Source organism: Portunus trituberculatus, chromosome 28 (assembly GCF_017591435.1).
Source record: "Portunus trituberculatus isolate SZX2019 chromosome 28, ASM1759143v1, whole genome shotgun sequence".
NCBI classification, from domain to species: domain Eukaryota; kingdom Metazoa; phylum Arthropoda; class Malacostraca; order Decapoda; family Portunidae; genus Portunus; species Portunus trituberculatus.
In genome coordinates this window covers 4710525-4734489 of record NC_059282.1, presented here as the reverse complement: position 1 = coordinate 4734489, position 23965 = coordinate 4710525, and the positions used below count along the sequence as shown (strand labels likewise).

General features: G+C 38.9%; 2 protein-coding genes across 6 annotated transcripts; one reads left to right on the top strand and one right to left on the bottom strand.

Annotated features, from left to right (window-relative positions):
* Positions 1-3851: 3851 nt before the first annotated feature.
* Positions 3852-9290, top strand: LOC123510251 (CDC42 small effector protein 2-A-like). Of its 3 annotated transcripts, none has more exons than XM_045265224.1 (4): positions 3856-4138; positions 4860-5030; positions 5310-5510; positions 5931-9290. In XM_045265224.1, exons 2-3 carry the CDS (start codon positions 4950-4952, stop codon positions 5508-5510), a joined length of 282 nt encoding a protein of 93 aa, XP_045121159.1. In that variant the 5' UTR covers positions 3856-4138; positions 4860-4949; the 3' UTR covers positions 5931-9290. The 3 variants fall into 3 exon arrangements, with proteins under 3 accessions (XP_045121161.1, XP_045121159.1, XP_045121160.1); XM_045265225.1 differs by lacking the exon at positions 3856-4138 and adding an exon at positions 4439-4456; XM_045265226.1 differs by having other exon boundaries at positions 3852-4138; positions 5310-9290.
* Positions 9291-9851: 561 nt separating this feature from the next.
* On the bottom strand, positions 9852-17201 carry LOC123510249. Of its 3 annotated transcripts, none has more exons than XM_045265219.1 (7): positions 17051-17201; positions 12839-13016; positions 12404-12645; positions 11859-11963; positions 11589-11664; positions 11279-11401; positions 9852-10973 (listed from the first exon to the last, which is right to left on the bottom strand). In XM_045265219.1, the coding sequence occupies exons 2-7, from the start codon at positions 12939-12941 to the stop codon at positions 10684-10686; spliced, it is 939 nt and encodes a 312-aa protein (XP_045121154.1). In that variant the 5' UTR covers positions 12942-13016; positions 17051-17201; the 3' UTR covers positions 9852-10683. The 3 variants fall into 3 exon arrangements, with proteins under 3 accessions (XP_045121154.1, XP_045121155.1, XP_045121156.1); XM_045265220.1 differs by lacking the exon at positions 17051-17201 and adding an exon at positions 14982-15152; XM_045265221.1 differs by lacking the exon at positions 17051-17201 and having other exon boundaries at positions 12832-12970.
* Positions 17202-23965: the final 6764 nt, after the last annotated feature.

Below are 23965 nucleotides of genomic sequence, written 5' to 3'. Positions count from 1 at the left end.
TAACTGCGCGAGCCTCATCTCCCATACCTGATTTCTGTTACCTTTCCTTGCCAACCTATATTTACCTTTCCAATACGACCTTACCTGTTTATTTCCATCACCTGTGTCAGATTTTCCTATTGAGTTTTGTTACCTATTAACTCCTTGAGCACCATGACGCCTTTCCCTATTCATTCTGCTTACTATTTGGTGATTTTATACACCTTCAGAAACATATGTAGGGATTGAAATAGCGAAGACTCTGGCCATTAATGTTCTGATCTCCCTAGACTATTTCCTAATACAAATAAAATGGTCTAATCACACCAACACTTCCAATACTGAAGAGGTTAAATTTACCTTCGTTATTTTACCTTTGCTGTCAATCTGTTTACTTTTTCTCACCTTCTTTATCTTACCTGCTAAATTACGTGACCTATATTTGATTTACCTGTGTTCTGTTACCCTTAGTAAGTGTCACGTGTCTAATCCTCAGAGCTCAAATGTTTGTGTTGTGTCAGTGTTGTGTTATTTGTTTGTTCGTAAAATTTTAAGTTATGTTTGTGTTATGTTCTTGCTCCGTTTTGTTTTGTTTGTTTATTATTGTTTATTTGTTTATTCTGTTTTGTTTGATTTGATTTTGTTTCATTTTCAGTTTTGCTTTTCTATTTTCATTTCTATTCTGTTCGGTTTTATTTTATTTCGTTTCTGCTTATTTGAATTGACGTCATACTAATGTTGCGTCCAATACTTTTATTTTGCATTGTTTAATATCGCGCCATGCTCTGTAACGTTATTTATTCATTTATTTACTTTTTTTATAATTATTAGCTTCACATTCATGTCGTATACTAATCAGATTAACAATATACAACGATCTATTGTATGATTATCTTTTTTTTTACTAAATTTCGAAGTCATGAGCGGTCACTTTTATTTTATTATTTTTTTTACGTAAACGACATTTAAAGAAAAGCATCTCATGTGTTCTAATCAGATTCTCACTACGATATATAACGATCTTTTATTTAGTATCATTTTTTTTTTCATCTTTTGTTTTTACTTAACTTCACAGTCACGCCAACTCACGTTTCATTTTTTACGTCAACACGAGAGAAACAAAAAACTGTCGCCGTTCTTTCCACCGGTTGCTCTTAAGTCATCACACTTCCCGCTGGGGTCGTTAATATCACTTAGCGAGGCCGGTGACAGGAAGCACCGGCCTTTTCTACCTCTACCCCCTCTCCCCATTTCTCTCTGCCATCCTCCCATCTCCTCCCCCTCACCTTTTTCTCTCCTCCTCTATCTCTAATCTTCCTATTTTTCTGTTCTGTATCTATATTTCGTATCAGCGTTTCTGTTCCATTTCTGTATCTTCTTCATCTTTTTCCAATTAGCATTTTTATTTCTCTACTTAAAACTTCCATTCTTTTCATCTTACTGCTCCTTTTACTGGTCCATTTCCTTTTTTTTTTTTCTTTCTATCAACGTTTTCATAACTTTTTCCATATTTATTACTCTTTTGTATATATCTCCTTTCTCCCTATACTTCCCATCTTTTTTTTCTTTTTCTCACTCTCCAACTTTCCTATCAGCTCCTCCATTTTATCTTCTCTCCCTTTTTTCTCATCTCAAATTACACTTATAGTTTAGATTAGGTTTAGGTTGGGTTTGTTTAGGTCAGATTAGGTTACTCATCGTTCACTCATTCACCTTTTCCCCTGCCTACGCTTCTATCTCTCACAATCTCATCCTCTATTTACCTATCTCTCGCATCCTCCTCCTCTGTTTGCTCTCCCATTCATTTCTATCATCACTTCCAATCCATCCTCTCTCTCTATCTCTTTTTCCGAGATCTCAAATTATTCATATCTTATCGTTGTACTCATTCATCTCTCAACAGCCACTCATCCTTCTACATCATATTCTGACTGCATTTTTTTTTCTTCCCTGCCAACGCTCCATCTCTCTCGCCCTCATTTCCTCTTGCTTTGTACTCCTTTCTCTCGTTCTTTACGCAATCATCTCCACACCCTTCTTTCATTCTCGTTCCTTTGTCATTCATATTTCTCTTCAGCCTTCTATCCTCCCTGCCTACATTCACTTTCTCAATGTGTTCTCCCTTTCCTTTCTTTCTATCCTGCCTCACTAGCTTCACTTTCTCTTTGCCAACTCGTTCATTCTCTTCTCTCTCTCTCTCTCTCTCTCTCTCTCTCTCTCTCTCTCTCTCTCTCTCTCTCTCTCTGGTCTTTTTTTATCGTTTTTATTACATTTACCATCTTTTGCTTGATTCCGTCCCTTTCTCGTTTCTTCTCTAATACATCAATTCTTTTTTTTTTTTTTTTTTTACTGTTCTCTATTGTCACTTGTTTTTAATCATCCACGTATTGCCTAATCTCCACCAAGTTTTTTTTTTTTCTCCATTGTTTCCATTACCTTTACTGTCCTTTAATTCTCTTCCTCTCCTTCTGCCTTAATTTCTTCCTCTCGTTTCCTCTTGTTTCTCTTTTACATTCGAGTATACAGCTAACTATTCTGAGCTTCCTAGAACGCGTAGGTGGGCCGCGCGACGACCTCCAGGAGAGAAAGGCTGCCTGATGATTTCGTGTAGGCGTTACCTCTCTCTCTCTCTCTCTCTCTCTCTCTCTCTCTCTCTCTCTCTCTCTCTCTCTCTCTGACGTGGTGTCCTCTAATAATTAATCATGTAAACAGTTGTATTGTTATATGTTTCACTCGTTATTATCTGTACGTTTAATCAGTTTTGTCATTTTTTTTTTCTTTTTATTCTATTTATCATTGTATTGTTCCTTCCGTTTATAGTCTTTGTGTGTGTGTGTGTGTGTGTGTGTGTGTGTGTGTGTGTGTGTGTGTGTGTGTGTGTGTGTGTTATCTAAATATTTACAAGCTCCTTACCTAACAGTTTGTGCTTCATTTTTTGCTTATCAGGTAAAATTCGATAGATTCTCTCTCTCTCTCTCTCTCTCTCTCTCTCTCTCTCTCTCTCTCTCTCTCTCTCTCTCTCTCTCTCTCTCTCTCTCTCCTGTGTCATGGAGTCTACGTATTTGTCACAAGTTATAGAGATAAATGAACTAAATCTAAGTGACACTTCTAAAAAAGACTCTCTCTCTCTCTCTCTCTCTCTCTCTCTCTCTCTCTCTCTCTCTCTCATACTTTAAACATGTCAACATTCATAATATTCTCACTGCAATGTTCAGATATTCCTTTGAAAACCCTCTTACATACCACACACACACACACACACACGCAACACTGATGCAGCATTCATCACCGTGTAGCAAAGGTTCATAATAGACACACATGATTTATTCTCCAGCATTCTCTTTTGCTTACATTGACTTCAAGTGTAGGAGAATGGAAGGGGAAGTCACTGCGACATGGATTCGAACGCTGCTCAAACATTACTGCGTCCGAATGTGTTCTAGATTCGCGAGATGTTATTTGTTTTCCATATTACACATTTATTAACTGGTTTAAAGTTGGTTTAGTAGTTTATAATGAGCATGATCCTTGCTTAGATTTAAATTTTGGTCCATATAGCCATGAGAAACTAGCTGAATAAGTAGATTTTATGGTGGGTGGCTAAGGAATGGAACTTTATATATATATAAAACACAGATTATCTTACTATAAGCTTAATTTACTGATGAATATATTTATCCTACATTAATAACCAAATCAAGTCTGCATAACCCACCCCGAAAAAATAAATTGAAAATTATTTGACAGTTAGTAGCTACGGAAAGCAGAGTGGCTGTCTATAAAACAATCTACAATTTCACAACCTTTAATTTCCGTGTATTTAAAGGTGTAGAAGGTAAATAGATAAGACATAGGGGAGGAATCAGAAATAAACAGTCGTGGTGGAGGGAGGGGTCGAGACGAGTCGCCTCCCTGAGTAATTGGTGAGCTGAGGAGTGAGAATCTCGTCATTTTTCTGTATTTTTTCATCTATTTCCCCCTCTCCACATACCGTGCAGCGCCAGGAGGGACCTTAAGGGCACAGGAACGCCCCAGCAAGAAGGCAAGCAGGGCAGTGAATACGTGAAGGCGAGAATTGAGAGTTGAAGAGTAGTAAGGAGAGGAGAGAGGGAGAGGGAGAGAGCGGCCACAGCTGTCTTCTCGATTTCGGAAACCCGCAGTAAGTTCTTTTCTTCGTTCGTTCTTTCTGTGTTCCCGTGGTGTGGTGGTGTGGTGGTAGTGTGTGCAGGGTGTGGCTGGCGGCAGGGTGTGGTGGTGGCAGGTCATCGCCACCACCACCACCACTCCTTGCTTGGTGTGTGAGGGGGGTGAGAAAGGATGTTTGTGGCGGATGCTGAGTGGTGGTGGTGGTGGTGTGGGGTTTATCATGTTAGTGTCAGGTGTGTATGGGGTTGTAGCGAGATAAAGACTGCTTGCCGTGCTGTCAGGACTGAGTGAGTGTGTGTATGTGGTGGTGGAGGTGGTCCTTACTGTGTGTGTATGTGGTGGTGGAGGTGGTCCTTACTGTGTGTGTATGTGGTGGTGGAGGTGGTCTTTACTGTGTGTGTATGTGGTGGTGGAGGTGGTCTTTACTGTGTGTGTATGTGGTGGTGGAGGTGGTCCTTACTGTGTGTGTATGTGGTGGTGGAGGTGGTCCTTACTGTGTGTGTATGTGGTGGTGGAGGTGGTCCTTACTGTGTGTGTATGTGGTGGTGGAGGTGGTCCCTACTGCTGCCACTGACAGTTTGAACACACACTGTGTAGCTTCATTTATTACATGAGTGTCATACGTTGCTTACTGTACCTGTTCAGCCGTTAGCATTGAGTGAGTGCCGGCAGGATGCTGCATCAGTCAGAAACTCAAGGTTGAGGTCAAAACCGAGTTCTATTTTTCTTTCAAGGACAATGGACAAGAGCATGCCAGCTGCAGAGTAAGTTAGTGAGTGACTTTCTTCGGAAAGTGTGAGCACCCTTGCCCCGCCGTCTGCTCAATGCCTATCTACTCATCCACCATGGCCGGGGATGTGTGGGGCCAGTGGTTTGCGTGCTGCATCACCCAGCAGCCCCCCCAGGTAGTGCACCACCAGGGAAAGAGAGATGTTACTCAAGCCATGAAGCAGGAGCCTGTTATGCCTCTGTTTAGTTGGCTTAGCACTGAATGTTTCATGATAATATTGTTAAATACATACTTAGTGTTACAATTGTTTCAATTTGTAGGTGTTCAAAGTTCATAGCATCCCATCTTTCCCATAGACTTGTGATCTTAAGATGAGCTAGTAATGATATGTGCAGACATAATAAGGTTACTTCTTGACAATCTGAGAACCAGCAGCATTGCATCTGTGTTCCAGCGGCGGCGCAGGCGCATCGACCGCACCATGATAGGCGAGCCCACCAACTTTGTGCACACAGGCCACATTGGGTCCAGCGACGTGCAGATGGGCAACAATCAGCTGGCCCAGCTGCAGTCCCAGATGAAAAGCAAAGGCGGATACGAGCAAGCTCTGCCTCACAACCACATGATGACCGTCGTGCCCGTGCAGAACACATAGGTGAGCCCTGGCCTGTGCTGACTGGAGGTCCTGTTTGCAGAGTGTAGCTTTATAAGGAAACACTAAACTACAAAGAAAATAGATATGATGAGAAGTGGTTCCCTCTGATTGTTGGTGAATAACTGAGGGTGCAGAGCAGCTTGTTGTGGCTGATATGGTGTGTGATGTGATGATGAGACAACAGTATTATATAGTCAGAATTTATGTGGCCTCTTTGTGAGATGACCTGACTTCTACATATGGATAGCAGTACTGCTTTAATTGTTGCCAATTTAACAAGGTTTGTCACTTACCTTGCATTTGTATGTAATAAAAGAACAAAAGTAGAATATTGATTGGTTCAGAACTGGTGGGAAAGTAAATATGGGTAGACTAAATTGTGTGTGTTGGAAGAAATGAATGTTTCCTCTTTGCTTCCAGAGGCGCGAAGTGGCCGTAACTCAATTGCTCCTCCCCACAAACAGGCTTGTGATCAGCCTCCTCATGTTCTGCAAGCTTGGAAGGTGTAGATCTTGCCAAAGGGGAAATATTTAGCCTGTGCTGTGTCTCCAGTCTATGGTGCTCCCGTTGTTCAGGTGTGAATGTTCCCTGTGGCCCGGGACTGACTTGGGTCCCCAGGCCTCAGTGTGTCTTGCGTGCTTCACCAAGGTTTCTGCTGAAACTGCCGTGTTTTTGTTTCATCTTGTCTGCATTTAGTTGTAATTTCTTGACTGAGTGAAATTCTTTGCAACGGTTACATCTCATTCTCCATAGATCTGAATATTTTAACTTTTAGATTTATTTAAATTAGATTTTGTTATGCTCAAGTTTTTAGCAAATTAGTGTAAAGAATTTATAAACCATTTTGAATGAAGTGACAAGAGTGACTGTATATACAGTGTGAAATTGATGCATACGCTAGTCTTCTTTACATGAACATCAACGTAGAAACTGCTGAGGTGATGTGGGTGATAGCTTTACAAAATTATACCTGTCTGCAGGTGAAAGTTGATATTAGCAACTAATACTTTAAGGTTTGTCCTTTTACGTTGGCCAGACGTGTGGCTGTTGCCGCTGCTGGTCGCCTTGAGATATGGTTGTCAGGTTGGGGATCCCACCTTGGTCTTTCCAGGAGTGTGAAGTGACGGGCTTCACCTCTCAACATTCTTCCATGGGCAATTAAATCTTTGGTTGGTCATGCTTTGGGTGCTTTTATTTCTGCAATGAGCTAGAGTGGTAGAGGTGAAGGCCAGGTTCATGCCTTTCTTGTGTACAAATACTGCACAAATGTAGGAATGCAAGTACTCTTTTTAATCTTTTAATGGTTGGTGGCATAAAAGATATTCCTTTTTATCTTTATATTTGTTGTAAAGTAAGAGAGGAATAGAGTTCATCAGCCAGTCAGAATGGTGTGGGTGGGTGTTGTATTACTTTTAATCGGAAACTTGTTTGTTTCCATTTCCATTCACATTGCACAAGCCTAAAATAAAAAAAAAAAAGATGTGCACTAAATTTGCACTTCCATTGAACATTCCAGACCCAGACCCTTTGAAACTCATACACCAAAATTTCACTTATCATCACGCAGTCTATTTTGGACTTCATTTTCTCTGATGTAAGGTCTACGTCACGCTTGGAAAAATTTGCACCCAAAATATCCATTGTAAGAGTTTTATGAAATCCCGTATTGTCATTCCAGAAAAAAGTCCTGCAAACCAAATTAGTGTATTGTTGGTTTTGGATCTTTGGTTGGAGGCTTCAGACCTGACAGGTGGAGCTTGTGTCTTGCCACCTGTTTCATGTAAAGAGTAACACAGTAATGGCTTAGTTATTTATACAGAAGAGAGTTGTGCACAAATAAAGTAAATGCACATGTGGTTAGCAATAGATGAAAATCACTCAGGTAAATTAACTCACTAATTAACACAAGGAGGTGCCATTTTTATAGATATGCAAACAAGTCATTTTCTTAGATTATATTTATACACGAGGGAGAAAGTTATTTTGTACTGAGCATTCCAAATTTTTTATAACAGATGAGGTCACAATCCACCTGACTACTGACTAACGGGGTAATACAGTAAAATGCACTCAAGATGTCTGCCAAAAAAAGTGGAACTGTGTCACCTTTTACAAATTTGACTTCAGTGAACCATAAGTGTCTCTTGTCCCATAAGCACAACACTGTAGCCGAGAACCTCATCACGCCCTGCCCTCCCCCAGCTAGTGAGAAGCAGAGAAGCAGACCCGGATTACTTACAGTTGTTCATCAGACTAAAATGTACATATCTTTATTAACCTTACATTACTAAACAGTGAGGAAATGGTTTCATTACCAAACAAAGTAAATTTTCCAAAATTGTTTACAAAATTTAAAGTCTGAAAAATTAGTTTGTGTGGCCATCGCGTGTATTCTTGATTCACTCGCCTTGTTGTGGAGTCTTTCATATTGCCTTTTGTAAAGTCTAAAGCAGAGAAAAGGAATGCTTACCACTTTTCTATAGAATGTCTGAAAGATGCTGTTCACTAAGTCATAAAATGGCTCTGCAACACTGGAAGACTGTGAATCTTGGAGTCCCCGCCTCTGCGGCCTCAAGACTTGCTCCTAGCTGGCAGACTCCCAGCCTTACCCTGTGCCTTCCATGCCCTACAGTACCTCGCCTCCAGAGGGACCAGTACTGTCACATCCATCCAGGTGTTGCCCCTTTTTGTACACCCGCTCGCTCGTTCTCGTTACTCGCCTAACTTATTATACGTGTGGACCTTTTTCCTTCATTGAGAGGATAGATGGTGTGAAGAGCAGTCTGACCCTGCAGCATCAGATAAAGAATGCTGTGCCAGATACTGACTCCTAGATCTGTGAATCTCCCAACAAGTTCTGCTATTGAAGCACATTACGGCCTTAAGAGAGTGAAGGAAGTTACTGTGTTAAAAAGAGAACAGAGAGAGAGAACCTTGTTACTATCAGACAGTTTTGTTAACCATTATCACGTTAGAAATATTATAACAGAATACTGTCTTATGTACCACTAGGCGTCTGTGTTTTTAGAGAAGTATATATATAGAGATATATATATGAAAACACCCATGTTGTGTTAAGTGTTAAGTCTATTTGATGTTGTACTTGTGTGTATAACTCACTGACTTTAAACCATCTTTTTATTATGACACTGGCTTGGTGAAGTCAGCTTAATTGTCTTGATTCTCAGCCAAAAGACCATCCTTTCAGATTAAGTCCATTTTTGTACTGTCACTTTTTTACTGTTTTACACCCATCATTTTCCCTTTTATAACATGTTTCTTTTAAGAATCAGTACTTGACTGACAAAGTCTAAAATAACAGAATGGTACGTTCGCTTCACAGTGCTGACGTATACACTCACTGTAGCAAAGTTTCTCCTTTTATCTTTAATACTGTTTTCTTGGGTTACATGACTTCAGAATCTTGTTTACATGCAGATATTACTTACCTATTTATTTGCTATACTAGTTGATTTTATTTTGAGTGTCTTGTTAATGATTCCATCATTGTATAATAAGATAATACACCAATACAAATATGCATTCAGAAAATTCAAGTGACGAACAGAAGGAAGCAAGATTTGTGTGGCTGGTGTAGTGAGTGGCAAGTTTCCTTCATGATGTGTGGAGGAGGAACACTTGTCTGCTCCTGTACTTGGCTACATGAAAAGATCTGTTCTGATCTATCTTTTTTGTATATTGGTAATGCTGCCCTTTTTTGCCTCATTGATGTGAAACAGATGAAATACAGTAGTGTACCAAATAAATTATTGAATTTTAGTTGTATTTACAGCTGCTAATACCTTTGTGTGTTTGGTGGGCAAGGTAATAGAGGTTAGGAATGGCTAATTCTTTGAATGACGTGATTTTACTCCAAGCAGAGGTGAGTGAACTATTGCAGTGACCGACTCATTCAAACCTTAATGTCTGTTGTTCTTTTTTCATTTAATTGTCAAAGGACCTAAATGGAGTGGAAAGTGACACAGCTCTTGTGAAAAACTAGCATGAAATTTGAATGTTCAGCAAAACTTGTGTAAACAAGTGTTAAATTTATATTGGCGGTATGCATCTTGTGCCGCTGTCTTCGGGAGGAGGATGTGCTTTTTTGCAAAAGAGATGCTAGACTATAAAAACATGAAAAAGAGAAATGCATAAGTAAATAGGGAAGGATTCCATTCAGAGTGATTATTTTACAATTTTGCATGTGGAGTTTAAATTTTGATACAAAAGATTGCCAGAGATTTGCAGATGAGTGGAAACAAATACTGCTGTTGTAATCATATGAACTATGTTAAAAGAGTTGTACATGTAGGAAATTTGTATTGAAATGATGACCTCGCAGTAGAATATACTTTTATTATATTATAAATGGAGAGAAAAGGACAATCAACAAGAATTCTTACTTAACTCATGTCTTGCAAATAATATGTGCAATATAAAATACTTACATGAAACTAAAAACTACAGGCACATTGAATGCCTAAACTAAAAACTATTACAAATAGAACACTAGTCTTACAGTTAAGAGATCTGTTAAATAAAGATTAGCTCACAAAGCCTCTCGCCGAGAGAGAGAGAGAGAGAGAGGAGGTAGTTGTGTAATGTGTACATAAATAAACTTTTTTGTTCAGATTAGGTGATATTCACACCATTAGATTAATAGCTACCTAGTTTCACCATCACAGGTGTCTGTACCTTATTCCCGTGACGATTACTAAAATTTTCATTATTTAATCATAGGAATCATAGAATAGGACGTTCACAGTGGTTTGCCATATGATTTTTTTTTTCTCCTGTGTTCACTACTACAATCATAATGATATAATAGTGATGTAAATATAGATTAGGCCTTTCTCATTGGTTTGTCATGCAAGTGTGTGTTCGAAAACTTACTGAAGTCTACTGCTATTGATGTTGAGAAATAGTTTTTAGACTCTTAACTTTACATTGCGATTATTTTAACATTTACCTATTGTATTTGATGATTACATGAACTCGTATAATATAAAACAGCTATTTTGTCATTCGCTATACATTTATGCAGTAGTTATTGGGAGAAGTTCTATATGAAGGGTTTACATTCATATGTCAGTGATGGAGAGCTCAAGTAATTTTTGAGGTGATGTGATATTCAGTACATCTTTGCTTTTTGTGTGTGCATCATTAAGTTTTCTCATTCACTATAATAGTTTGGAGGAGGAGGAGGAGGAGGAGATCTGTATAAAGGGCTCACATTCGTACTGTTTGTGGAAAACTGGTCTGCGGTCTGTGGCTGAGGCATGAGCGGATCGTGACATGCAGCAAAGGGGTCCTTGTTCTTTGAGATATTGTTGGTTGCTTTCCTTCGGCGCCACAGGATGACAGAGACACTCACCACCACCACTACCAGCAACACCAGTAGAATCACTAGGATGATTAGGATGGGTACTGAGCCTGCCGCCCCCATCACCCAAACCCACGACGCTGTATGGGCAAGAGAAACTGTCAGGGTGGAAAATTGGGAATGGTATCAGTGCACGGCCTTGTCCCAGCATGCTTGACTTAGGCTTGCCGAACACTGAGGAAAAGGAATTTAAATGCAGTGTTTTCCCTCTAATTAGTCTGACTCATGAGGTTTTACTATATACTACAATCTTATCCGCGTCCACCAAGAATGCAAAGAGACGCTGAAAATAACCAAAGGGGACAGTCCAGAAGATAATGTGCAAGGGAAAGTGTGGATGAAGTGTCAGTCTTCAGTGAGCTAAGGAGTAAATCAAAGGTCGTACTTGTGTCTCCGCTGTCCGGCATGATGGAGGCGACGGGGGTTGACGGGAAGGCAGCTCCAGTTTCAGGAGGCACTGTGATTGCGTTAGGAACCGTTTGATGTTGAGGTGCTTTGTTGTAGAGCTCTGTGTGGTTGACTTATGATGTAACTTTGACTGATTTTATTAGAGAGCCTGTATTGTGTTATACAGCCTTAAGTTAGCAGAAAATGATATAAGATGACTGTGTATGATAGAAAAAAATAATTATCTCATTTAGACGTTTACATATCGCCACCACAGTTATTATCTCAAACATATCAACAATATTTACTTGTGGTGGTGGTAGTTGCGTTGGTGGTGGTCTCGAGTTCTGAGCAATCCTCCTGGTCTATTATCTCCACTCGTCCCTGTAAAGATAAAATTACAAGTGACTGAATCTTGCATGAAAATGAAACACGCCTATCTTTATGGTTAGAGTGTAGAACGAGGGGAGGAAGATGAAGTAATTACATATTACTAGATTAAGATTATGTGTAGTATGAGTATGAGTCTTACGGTTTTACAGTAATATACAAAACAAGAGAACACCAGCTGGTCTTACCATAACATACATCTTGACGGCATCGAGCTCATAACGAAGGTGGTACATGGATTGACTGGGAATGTATTTCAGTGGCTTGCCCTTCAGTGTCACGTTAAGGTAGAGCTGCGTGGTGACAGGAGAGAAAGGAGAGGAGTTAGTGGTACCGTACAAGAAAAATGGGTATAGTTAGAGTTGCAACTTGTAAGGTAAAGGGAAGAGGAAGAGGTAAGAGGTAACATACAAGGGGGGAAGAACTAAAGTTAATGTTTTAAAAAGAGGGTAAGATGAATCAGGAATTGATTAATGTTACAAGAAAGGAATAGTGAGATGTAAAAGAATGATGGAGAGATGGAAGAGTAGTCAGTGTTTCAAAAAAGAAGGGAAGACTGAAAAATAAAAAAAATAAATGAGGTTGAGGAGGTAATGTTACAAGAAGGAAAGAGGGAGGAATAGGGCAATGAAGAATAAGTAGAAAAGTTAGTTCATTTTACCAAAACTTAGAGAAACAACGACAGTAAACCACCACCACCACCACCAACACAACCATCCCCGTTATAACTCACTTCTTGATTGAAGGAGGTGTACTCGTAGTGAAGCGGTGCCCAATCTCCTCCAACCTCCAGCTCTTCAGTGCGGACATGAACAGTGCCTGCCACATGTACCATGTTGCTCCCTGGTCCTATGGGTCTCACGTACATCCTTAGTAGAATCTTGATGGGCGTGGGGCTCTCAAGTTGGCGTAGACACATGTTCTTCGTTTCGGATCTCATGCTCCGTGTTAAGGCCGTCTTCGGGTTGTTGATTTCTATGTGTTTGAAAGGTGTTGCTATTAGAGATGGTAGTGGTAATAGTAGACGTAGAAGTAGCAGTAGTGGTAGTAGTAGTAGTAGTAGTAATAGTAGTAGTAGTAGTAATTGTTGTTGTTGTTGTTGTTGTTATAGTGATAGTGGTGGTATTATTAATACTGCTAGTATTTGGTACATTTCTTTACATTTCACCTTCAGCCAGCGTAAGGGACAAAATCATGAGGAACACGTGGAGGAGGATGAAGAGAACGGAGAGGTCCCGCGTCACTCGTCTCCTGTGAGTTGAGCAAGACATCCTCGGGTTCTCTGGCGGTGTCTTTTGTCTTGGCTCGGGGGTGGGAGGTCACGGGAGACGCCGCGCTGGAGACACCTGGGAGAAAGGAAAAAAGTTTCTGAAATTCTTTTGCTGACAAGATAGAGGCTAGCTACTTGTATCATACACGTTCAGACGTATCAATGCTCTTGACTTGTCTGAACACTGATTAGTTAGATCAGATCTTCCTATCTATAAAATGTTTAATCGATGAACAAGTCAAGTATGTACGTACATATGTCATGTAAAGAGGAAGCATATTTTTTTTTCTTCTTTTTTTCATGTCGTTGATGCAATATAGTATTATTTCTTTACCTTCAGTCATCATTCATCTTTGTATAACTTCTTATTTAATAAATATAGCATATACTTGAAACAGACTACTGAAATGCCGCTATCGTGAAACTTTCAACACGAATCTGGTAATAATGTCTGGTTTAGGACAAATATGTATATATATTCAGCAGAAACTGTAAACCTCAATGCTGGGTTTCTACAGAATTAATCACTATAAGAGAGACCAGTGTATAGGAAGTGGCTGTAAGTGTTGAGTCATAAGTGCAGCCTTTACTGGTGATTTGACGTGTTCATAGCTCGCTTCATCCTGCTTCATTTCTCAGTTCGAATCAGCTTGAGATACACATTGCACACCAGGGAGGCTTAGACTGTCAATCTTCCTTGATGCATCTCCTCCCTTGGCCTGGTTAATATTGCATGCTGCATGTGTAGGAAAGGTACTGTATGTTAAGTCAGATATTACAACTGTTACTCGTCTAAGACAGACTTAGCCACCGTGGACAGTGAACAAAAGTGAACAAACCTTGCGAAACTCCTCGAGTTTCTGATTCTGTTCATTAAAGTACGAGGCAAGGAATGCGACTTTATGATTATAACCAGCATATTCAACCGCTGATTGTCGAAAACCTTTGTAAGTGAACGACGCAATGGCAATCATGTGTTATCTCTTCCTGTAAATGACATCGAGGTGCCGGAGTCGAGACTCGGGAAGCTCGATTGAATAGCCAGTCTGAGAGAAGGCTGGACTGTGACTCTGGAGCATGCAGGTAGGTGGTAGATGCGTGATTTCACCAGAACTGAGTGTGTGTGCATTGATAATTGTGCATTAGTGTTAGAAGCGTGCCAATTAATAAAGTGTTGAATAGCATGCAAGTTTGGAAGAGACCTGCGTTGTCAGTTTTCTGCGTAACCTGTGCAAGACTGAACCATGTAGGTGGGTGGTAGATGGGTGAATTGACATGAGCAGGCAGTGTGTATACAACAACATAGAACTATGCATTTCACGGAGAGAGTCATTATTTTTCGCAAATATCTTTCAAACTAATGAATTGATCGGAATGGTACTTTGACACTGTACAAGACACCTTCCGCTAATTTTTGGTCATACTAAGCAATGCCAAATGATGTTAGTAAAAGCGTTTACTCCTGAGATATACGGTGTTGCCGAGCCTCGCCAACCTATCCATACGAACGTCTACAATCCCCCATCCCATTCCTCCCTACGTTCATCTCTCCCGCTCGCTTCCCCCCTCCTCCTCCCACTCCCGCTATCTTCCCCTCCTGCTCCCACTCTCCCGCTATCTTCCCCCCTCCACGTTCGATTGTGTACGTTAGTTCTGGCAACTCATGTGACTTCGGCTTTAAAGGTCAGGAGTAAACGCTTTTACTGACACTATTTGGTAATGCTTAGTATGACCAAAAATTAGCGGAAGGTGTCTTGTACACAGTGTCAAAGTACCATTCTGATCAATTCATTAGTTTGAAAGATATTCGCGAAAAACAATGACTCACTCTCCGTGAAATGCGTAGTAGGCTGTGCTTGTGTGACAAATATATATATATATATATATATATATATATATATATATATATATATATATATATATATATATATATATATATATATATATATATATATATATTGATTGATTGATTGATTGATTGCTTCTAACGTAACCTGCCCATCGCTGGAGTGTGTACTGTGTGTATGGTGGGTTGCTTTACCTTAACAGACTGTGTGAGCAATGAAATAAGTCCTGCATGTGGTAGCGCCTTAGCGGTGTCATAAAAGCGTGGTAGTCAACAAAGTGCCATTGTCCTTGTCAGGGTGGCGAGTACTGGGAACAGTGACAGCCTTCATTCCTGACGTCAGTCCGGAAGTAACTCGTCTTTGTCAAGGGAAGGTGGGTGTCACCATCGCGACTCTGCACCAAGCAACAGACGTAAGTGTTAACGTGTCATGGTAGACACCTTGCCATTATTAGTGTTGGTATCATTAGCACATCACCTCACTGCGCAACCCGTACCAAGAACTGCGCAGCGCCACCAGCCATAGTCCTCGCGCAACAGTTTGCCGCTGTGATCTTGTGTAGGCTTTGTCAACTTGACTTTAAACATTACAGTAATAATCTCACTTTAAAGATTTCAAGACACATAGCCTTACTTCACCTCATGAAAGACCTTACAGCACATGATGTTCTTAAATCCATATTCTATGCCCACATTTACCCTTTGTTAACTTACTGTAACCCTATTCTACTTACCGGTATCTAATCCTTCTAAAGCTACAGCTCAAAAAAATTGTAAGAATATTAACTAATAGTCATTACTTGGCTCTTTCAACAAACTAAATTATTAAAATTATAGGACATAACAAAACTTGCAATTGCTATCTATCTTCATGTACAATAACAAAAATGAACTACACAACCTCCTTCCAGCTCATCATTACAACACTCGTCACCATGACAACCTGTCTCTTCCTCTTCACCGCCTAACTAAATACCAACATTCTATGTCATACTTGGGCCCAGTTGTCTGAAACTCCCTTCCACCAGAAATTCAACATTCACCAACCATCAGTGTACTTAAAAGCAGATTAAAACAAAATATCACTAATTCTTATTGAAAATTCTATATTAGATATGAATGATGTGGCTACTCCTATAATAGAAGATAGAATCTCACATCCTTCAATTTTCTTAGATAATACACTTAAAATTCCAATACTAATTGCCTAAATAGTTTCACATATGTAAATGTCTAATTTAGTGCTATTGTAATATTATTACTTTAATTATTATTATTACTATTATTATTATTATTATTATTATTATTATTATTATTATTATTATTATTATTATTCATTATTATTATTATTATTATTATTATTATTATTATTATTATTATTATTATTATTATTATCATTCTTTTTATTTTTATTTTTCTAATACTATTTATATGTAATCCTAACATCTTTACATATACATTATATATACTGTTCTGTAGATATCAATATTCATGTAATATTTTCTATATGCCTTAAAAACTTTGCTTATAAATAGGCTAGCCAATAAGTTATAGCTAAATATTCTATTTTGATATATAAATGTCCCATTTGTAATATTTATATGAGCTATAACAAATATTCAATGTTCAGTGTTCAAAAGAGCAACGTAATTTTTTTTCCAGAAATATCTAATATTGCGATAATATTGAAATGAAAACATTGGTATTTTTCATCTTTGGGCTGATTGGTAAAGTTAGGTGAAGATTAATTCAGCTCATTCATTTACTGCTGGTGATGCGTCGGACGAGTGTTATGCATAATTTTGTCCCGGAATAGATAGTCACTGTCTTGAGATAGCTAAATATGGTTATTTCAGTAATCCCTGTATGACACTGACCTTCAAGCCACGCACGCAACATGCGTCATAACATATCGCCAGCACTTAACCTCAGATATCGATTGTCCTTCAACAATTATTGGAAGACCTTACAATCACCAGCTCCTCGACTAGCTAATATTAAAAAAAATAACAAATAAATAAAAGAAAAAAAAGATCAGTGCCGCTGCTGTAGTACAGTGGCACAGGGCGCTGGCTGGAATCTTAGCCACGGTGCGAGGGTAGGAGGGCAGACTACGCTGTTAGATTAGATTTGAATTGGTGCGGTTTATTTATTACACTGGTAATTCCTTCATTAGGTAGATTTGAAGAGGCATCGTATTTTGCTTACAAATCAACAGCCATTTTAGGCTAGGATTACTTCCGCAATACCTGGCATTTCCTTACCTTCTCGCCGTGTGAAGTGACTGGTAACCCTTGAAGGAATTACAGCGAAACCATACACGAAAGTCACAGTGTGGAGGAAACAGGCGCCAGCAAGGGGGGCGCACCTTCACGGTTGAGTCTCTCACCTACAACTGATAATTCAAGCGATAAACTTATCGTTGTGAGAGATGCCAGGCTGAGCCCAGATAGGACTAGCCAGAAACAAATAAAGTTCTCTGCGAGCATTCATGTCGTTGAGGCTCCCAGGCACACAGTGCTAGAGAGGACATTGCTAGAAGAAAAGAAAAAAAGAAAGAAAAAGAGAAAGAATATAAACATTAAAGACAACACTCAAGTATATACGTATTTTTGCTCCCTGGCATCCATGTTAACAGTAACGTATTTTGATTATTTATTGCGTGCGGCACTGCTTGTACCACCTACTTCTATGACTGTAAATTTGCATGTCTCAATAGGTTTTGGTGAACTTTTTTTTTTTATGTAATAAGTGTAACATTCTTTTTTTTTTTTTTTTTTTACTTTTTGCATTTCATTTGTTCTGGGAGATATTTTTCTACTGTTAATCTTTTTTAAAGGGAATTCTCAAACATTTCAGTAACTCACGTATTTCGACCCCTTCTCACAAGCATGTGTAGTGCGGAGTTATCAGGAGTGTTTACAAGATTACAATGAGAGTTTAATAATGGCACTATCTATTTTAATTCAACACGGTCGTCTGCTGGTCACCCAGCCAGTCTTCCCCATTACGGAGCGAGCTCAGACCTCATAGACCGATCTTCGGGTAGGACTGAGACCACATCAACACACAACACACACCGGGAAAGCGAGGCCACAACCCCTCGAGTTGAACAGGGGCCACACATTGCCCATTTGCCTCGCCGCTTACCAGGACTCGAACCCGGCCCTCTCGATTGTGAGTCTTTATTGGCCATTTTTTTTTTTTTTTTATGGTACATTGATATATATTTACATGTATTTTTCATTTCAGGCCAGGTCCATTAAGCCGAGGCTTTTATATGGACCTTATTTGAAAAAAAAAAAGAAAATAACATAAGCTCAAATGTTCAGGCCTATTATGAAACTACTAAAAAAAAAAAAAAAAAAGAAAAAGTATATTATCAGTATTGATACATATGGTCATAAATGTATACAATTAATTCATACATAATATGCATAATATGCACACATATACACAAATATGCACATACGGTCCTACATGTGTAAGAATACATTCATACACAGTACATACATATCTACATATAAGCAAATATCCATACTTCCATAGGTGTAAAAATAAAGGAAATATACATAGCCATTAAGTATTGTTATTTGCTTGCAGTAAAGATGACTTAATTTTGTTTTTAAATATGTTAATTGATGCACTAGATTTAACGTGGTTGGGAAGATTGTTCCAGTGCCTGACGCCCTGCACACACACGCTGCGCTGAGCATGCACAGTATGGCAGAATGGTGTTCGTAGGTCGTGAGGTCTTCTCGTATTAGCATTGTGTGATAATGATTCAAATATTTGCGCGGGATATACATGAATGGACTTGTAAACAAATAAACAAGCTTGTAGGATTATAATGTCATGAATTTTTAGTAATTTCAGTTCGGAAAAAAGTGGATTTGTGTGATCATATTTTGATTTGTATGACATAGCTCGAATAAACTTTTTTGGGGCAATGAAAAGTGAATCTATTAGTGTTTTGAGGGTTCCTCCCAAATTGGTGAGCAGTAAAGCAATAGTGGATACACTGTTGAATTGTAAAGTAATTTGAGTGTTTCATTATTAAGGTTGTCTCGAGTCTTATGTATGACGCCAGTAATCTGTGATACTCTAACACATAGTTGATTTATGTGCAATTTCCATGTTAAGTTATCGTCAAGAATTACTCCCACGAATTCAATATTATTTACTCTTATATAAGTGAATTGGTATTCATTTTAATATTAATATTATCTAAATTCAATTTTTTTGAGCAAGACACCATATAGAAAGTTTTTGCAACTTTTAGAGTTAATTTATTACTTTTTATCCAATTAGGTACTGTACATAGTTCATTATTCAAAGTTGATATAATTTCATTGATGTTTTTTCCCTGTACGAAAATTGTGGTGTCGTCTGCAAACAATAAAAAAAATAATTTGTCACTTGTTCGAATAATATCATTTACATATATTAAGAATAGTATTGGTCCCAATATAGAATATTTTTGTATGAGGAAGACTTATTATTATAAACAGTAAATTGTTTCCTGCAAGACAAATAACTTTCCAAAAATTCATACGCCTTTCCCCTAATACTATATATACTTAGTTTATGAAGTAGGATGTCATGGGATATAGTGTCAAAAGCTTTACTTAGGTCACAGAACACTGTAATTTGTATTTTTTTCTATTATCTAAGGCATCATAAATGGTCTGGGAAAGTCTATAAATGGCTAATTCGGTGGAATACTTAGGTCTAAAGCCATACTGTGAGTCTGTAAAAAGTGAAAATTTTGAGAAATAGTCTATTAATCTAATTGCAAATACTTTCTCGAATATTTTGCTAATACTTGGAAGAATAGATATAGGTCTATTATTGAGAGTATTAGATTTTTCGTCTTTTTTGAATACTGGAATTACTTTTGCAATTTGTAATTGTTTTGGGAAAATTCCTTCTCTGAAACATTTATTAATTATGAATTTTAAGAACGGGAGACTTCGTTCGAGTATGTTTTGATTACTGTAATGCTGATGTCGTCAAATCCTGGAGAAGTAACGTTAAGGTTCTTTATAATATCCTTTATTTCTTGTTCTGTTGTTGGTTTTGTAAAAAATGAGAAAGAAACGGGGTCCGGTAAAAATGACTCGAATGGAACGGGAGATGGACCAATGCTCGATAATAGTTTGTTTGCTATGGTGGTGAAGTAATTATTGAATTGCTCTGCTATTTCACAATTATCTGATATGTGAGTCGAGCGTGCTAATCACTACACTACGCGGTGTGTGTGTGTGTGTGTGTGTGTGTGTGTGTGTGTGTGTGTGTGTGTGTGTGTGTGTGTGTGTGTGTGTGTGTGTGTGTGTGTGTGTGTGTGTGTGTGTGTGTGTGTGTGTGTGTGTGTGTGTGTGTGTGTAAGTGTATGAGAGAGAGAGAGAGAGAGAGAGAGAGAGAGAGAGAGAGAGAGAGAGAGGATTTTTTAGTGTTCGTTTGTTTTTAGTAAAATGCATTCTGGCCGAAGGTAACAAAATGACGGCGAAAGAAAAGTCCCTTCAAGATGACACTCCGGAAAAAGAGAATTACCCAAAACTTGAATATTCATAATTACAAGAAATTTATTAACTTTCCTCCTCCTCCTCCTCCTCCTCCTCCTCCTCTTCGTGGCTTGTGACCCTGACAAACTTGATAGTGATGTTTGATTGTTTAGTTTAGGTATCGCCAACTTCCCACTTGCTTCAGCTTTCCTGTTTGCTTGTTCGGCCAGTCCCAGCCGCCTGCCTCACCATGCCTTCCCTTGTCCTTCATTTTTACACCTTTTCTTAAGCTCCCAATTTCTATTTTCACAATTTTTGTTTACTTCTATTTCGATTTACACATTTCAGTAACAATATTTTTTTTCTCCTCGAATGCATCTCGCCTCTCCCGACACGCTTCCTTTGTCTCTCAACGCACACACAAATACACTTGACACTAATAATTCTTAGGAGGAAGTACACACCGGCACTCAAGTAGACTTAATCCTATACTTACTGATAAGCTGCTAATAACTTCCAAGGAATATATGGGCTGATAAGAAAGAGTGTATGGGTGATGGATTAGTGAAGTACGATAATAGCAAGTCATGAAAGAAAACGGTACGAGGAGGAGGAGGAGGAGGAGGAGGAATTGAAATGCTCGTATTGCTTCCTGTGGTGTTTGATTTATGGTCATCTTTACCTCGATTAATGAATGACTATAATCTGAAACACTTCCGAGCTACATTTCTACTACTTTCGAAATAATCTACGAAACTGAAGCTACTCGAGTTTCTTTTAAGGTGTTTTTATTGTTATAGTGACCAAATAACTAGATTTCTACAGTATTAAGAGGAAAAACAGTCTTGAGAATCCTGGTATTCATCTCTGTGGCCTTTGGAAGTAGTCGTGGTGATATGGAGCAGTGTGTGTGGAGCCTAATGTGTTGCCTGTGTGAAGGGCGAGGCGGTGGTGATAAGGAAATAAAAGGGAGACTCAATATTTGGTGTGCTCTCCTGTGTGTGCGTGAGAGAGAGAGAGAGAGAGAGAGAGAGAGAGAGAGAGAGAGAGAGAGAGATGAAACTATCACTCAATATTTTCTTTTGGTTAATTTTGCGAGTTGGAATCAGCATTCTCTCTCTCTCTCTCTCTCTCTCTCTCTCTCTCTCTCTCTCTCTCTCTCTCTCTCTCTCTCTCTCTCTCTCACACACACACACACACACACACACACACACACACACACACACACACACACACACACACACTTGAAAAATGTATTAAGGCATTTAAAACATCCTCCTGTGGATATGATGAAATTTCCTCACTTAATTGTTATGAAACGGACAGTAAGTGACATAATCATTCCATTGACCCACATAATGAATCAAACATTAAGAACAGGAGTCTTCCCTGAGGCACTGAAAAAAGCCAAAGTTATACCTTTGCTCAAATCAGGTAATAGATCAGATATGAAAAATTACAGACCAATCTCTATACTTCCCGCCTTCAGTAAAGTCTTTGAAAAAGTTATTAATGCACGCCTTATTAAATATCTTGAAGATAATAATCTACTCACAGACTATCAACATGGGTTTAGGGCACGTCGTTCCACAGAAACTGCTATTTTTCAGTTCACCTCTAATGTGTATCACTTCCTAGAGGAAAAACAATATTTAATAGGAGTATTCTTGAACTTATCCAAAGCATTTGATACTTTGAATCACAAAATTTTGCTAAACAAGCTGAACCACTATGGCGTTAGAGGTATTCCTCTAAAACTAATTGAAAATTACTTGAGCAATAGGTTACAATCTGTATATTGCAATTTCACTCATTCTTCCTTCAGGGCAATTAACAAGGGTGTACCGCAGGGTTCTATATTAGGACCAACTCTTTCCTCCATTTATATAAATGACATTGTCAATATTAGTTTCAAATTCAAATACACTATATATGCTGATGCACAGATAACAGTAGATCTGGATTTGACACGGCATTGCGGAGCCGCGTCGCCACTGCAGTAACGTACCCAAAGCGGTCGACTAGTAGTATGCGGCAGCTGACTGTTAAAGTTATAATTTTGTAAAGTTTGATACAATATAAGGTGAATTTTTTTTAAAGAAATACTAATCATTACTAAATACCGCAGCAGTGGGAAGGCGTGTGCATCTGTGGAGGCTGTGAGGTGCACGAGATTAAGGGCTCGGCTGACCTCTACGTGGAGGAAACATTATTATTATTATTATTATTATTATTATTATTATTATTATGTACATATTTGTGGCAAGTTGTATACACCCATGTCTACTGCGAATGAGTCATTTTAAAATCTCAGGCGAGCAGCGAGACAGCCAACGGTTTAGCCAACGGACAGTCACTCAAGTCACTCGGTTCAAGTCAGTCGTGCCAGGGATACCGCTGCAGCCAAGAGTGAGGGGTTATAATTGTTACGTGCATGTTCAGGCATTTTGACATATCTGTGGAGACAATGAAACAGTGAAATGTGAATGCTGTTGAAAGAGTTTTGTCCAACAATGGATTTACAGTGAAAGTGTGAAGAGCTTGTGTCGAGGCTCACATGAAAATGTTATTATGCGCGTGTGTGATGCAGTCGCTAGTGATGTCACTGTGCAGTGAGTAATGAAGTACAGTGAGGTGAATAAGGAGTGAACATTGTGAGTGGTGTAATGCACACAGATTTAACATTGTGAGTGGTGTATCCAACCGTGACGTGTGTAGGGTGACGCCGAGTGTTGTATGCGGACTGTGGAGTTAAGTCAGTGGTACAGTGGAGAAGAACTGCTAGTGGTGACTTGAGGCGTACAATGTGAAACACTACAGTGAAATATAATAAGAGGCTGTAACTGGGACGTAATCCGAGACGCGTGCAACTGGTGGCAATGACTGCAGTTATGACATCTTGTGCCTTATAGATAGTCAGTTTGGGAAAAGATAGTGACACTGGTGAAGAACAGTGACATGTTATTGACATCACTGTGACGTGGAAGTGTACTGTGGAGTGCTGTTAAGTGTTAAACTCACCTGATTACTAACGTGACTAACAAACCGATGACTGATTAATAGTGACTAGAATGGTAGGAAACTGATAGTGACTACTGCGATATATTTCTTCGCGTTAATGATGTAAAAAATAAATAAATAAAGGCCGCCTACGCGCTTTATAAATAGTCTTCCTAAAAAAAAAAAAAGTTGCATTTTTGTTAATGAAATTATATAGAGTACGCTAGTGCAACATCTGTGACATAAATAAGGGGTGGGATAGTAAGACACCAACAGTGATGTCCACGCCAAGCGCAAACCTGGTGTCGCCACAGGAGGTAACACACGGTCACAGAGTGATGGCAAGAGGCGTAAACTCACAGGTGTGAAGAAGAGATGAGCAAGTGGACAGCCAAAATCATGTAAAGTAATTTATAAGTGATACAAAATTTGCATTTTGTGTATGAAATACAGCTGTAAGCTTAAAGTTGTATCTAAACATCCACCTGGTACTATATACATTCTCGTGTTTGACTCGTATAACTGAGCGGTACAATGACACGGTTGTATGGATTTAGATATCGCTTTCAGGCATTGAATTAAACACAGCTTGCTTCACAGTGATCTTCATAGATTCATGTTGGCTAGGAGCTGAGATTTCGAGGTTTGAAATTTGGGTACGTTACTGCAGCGCGG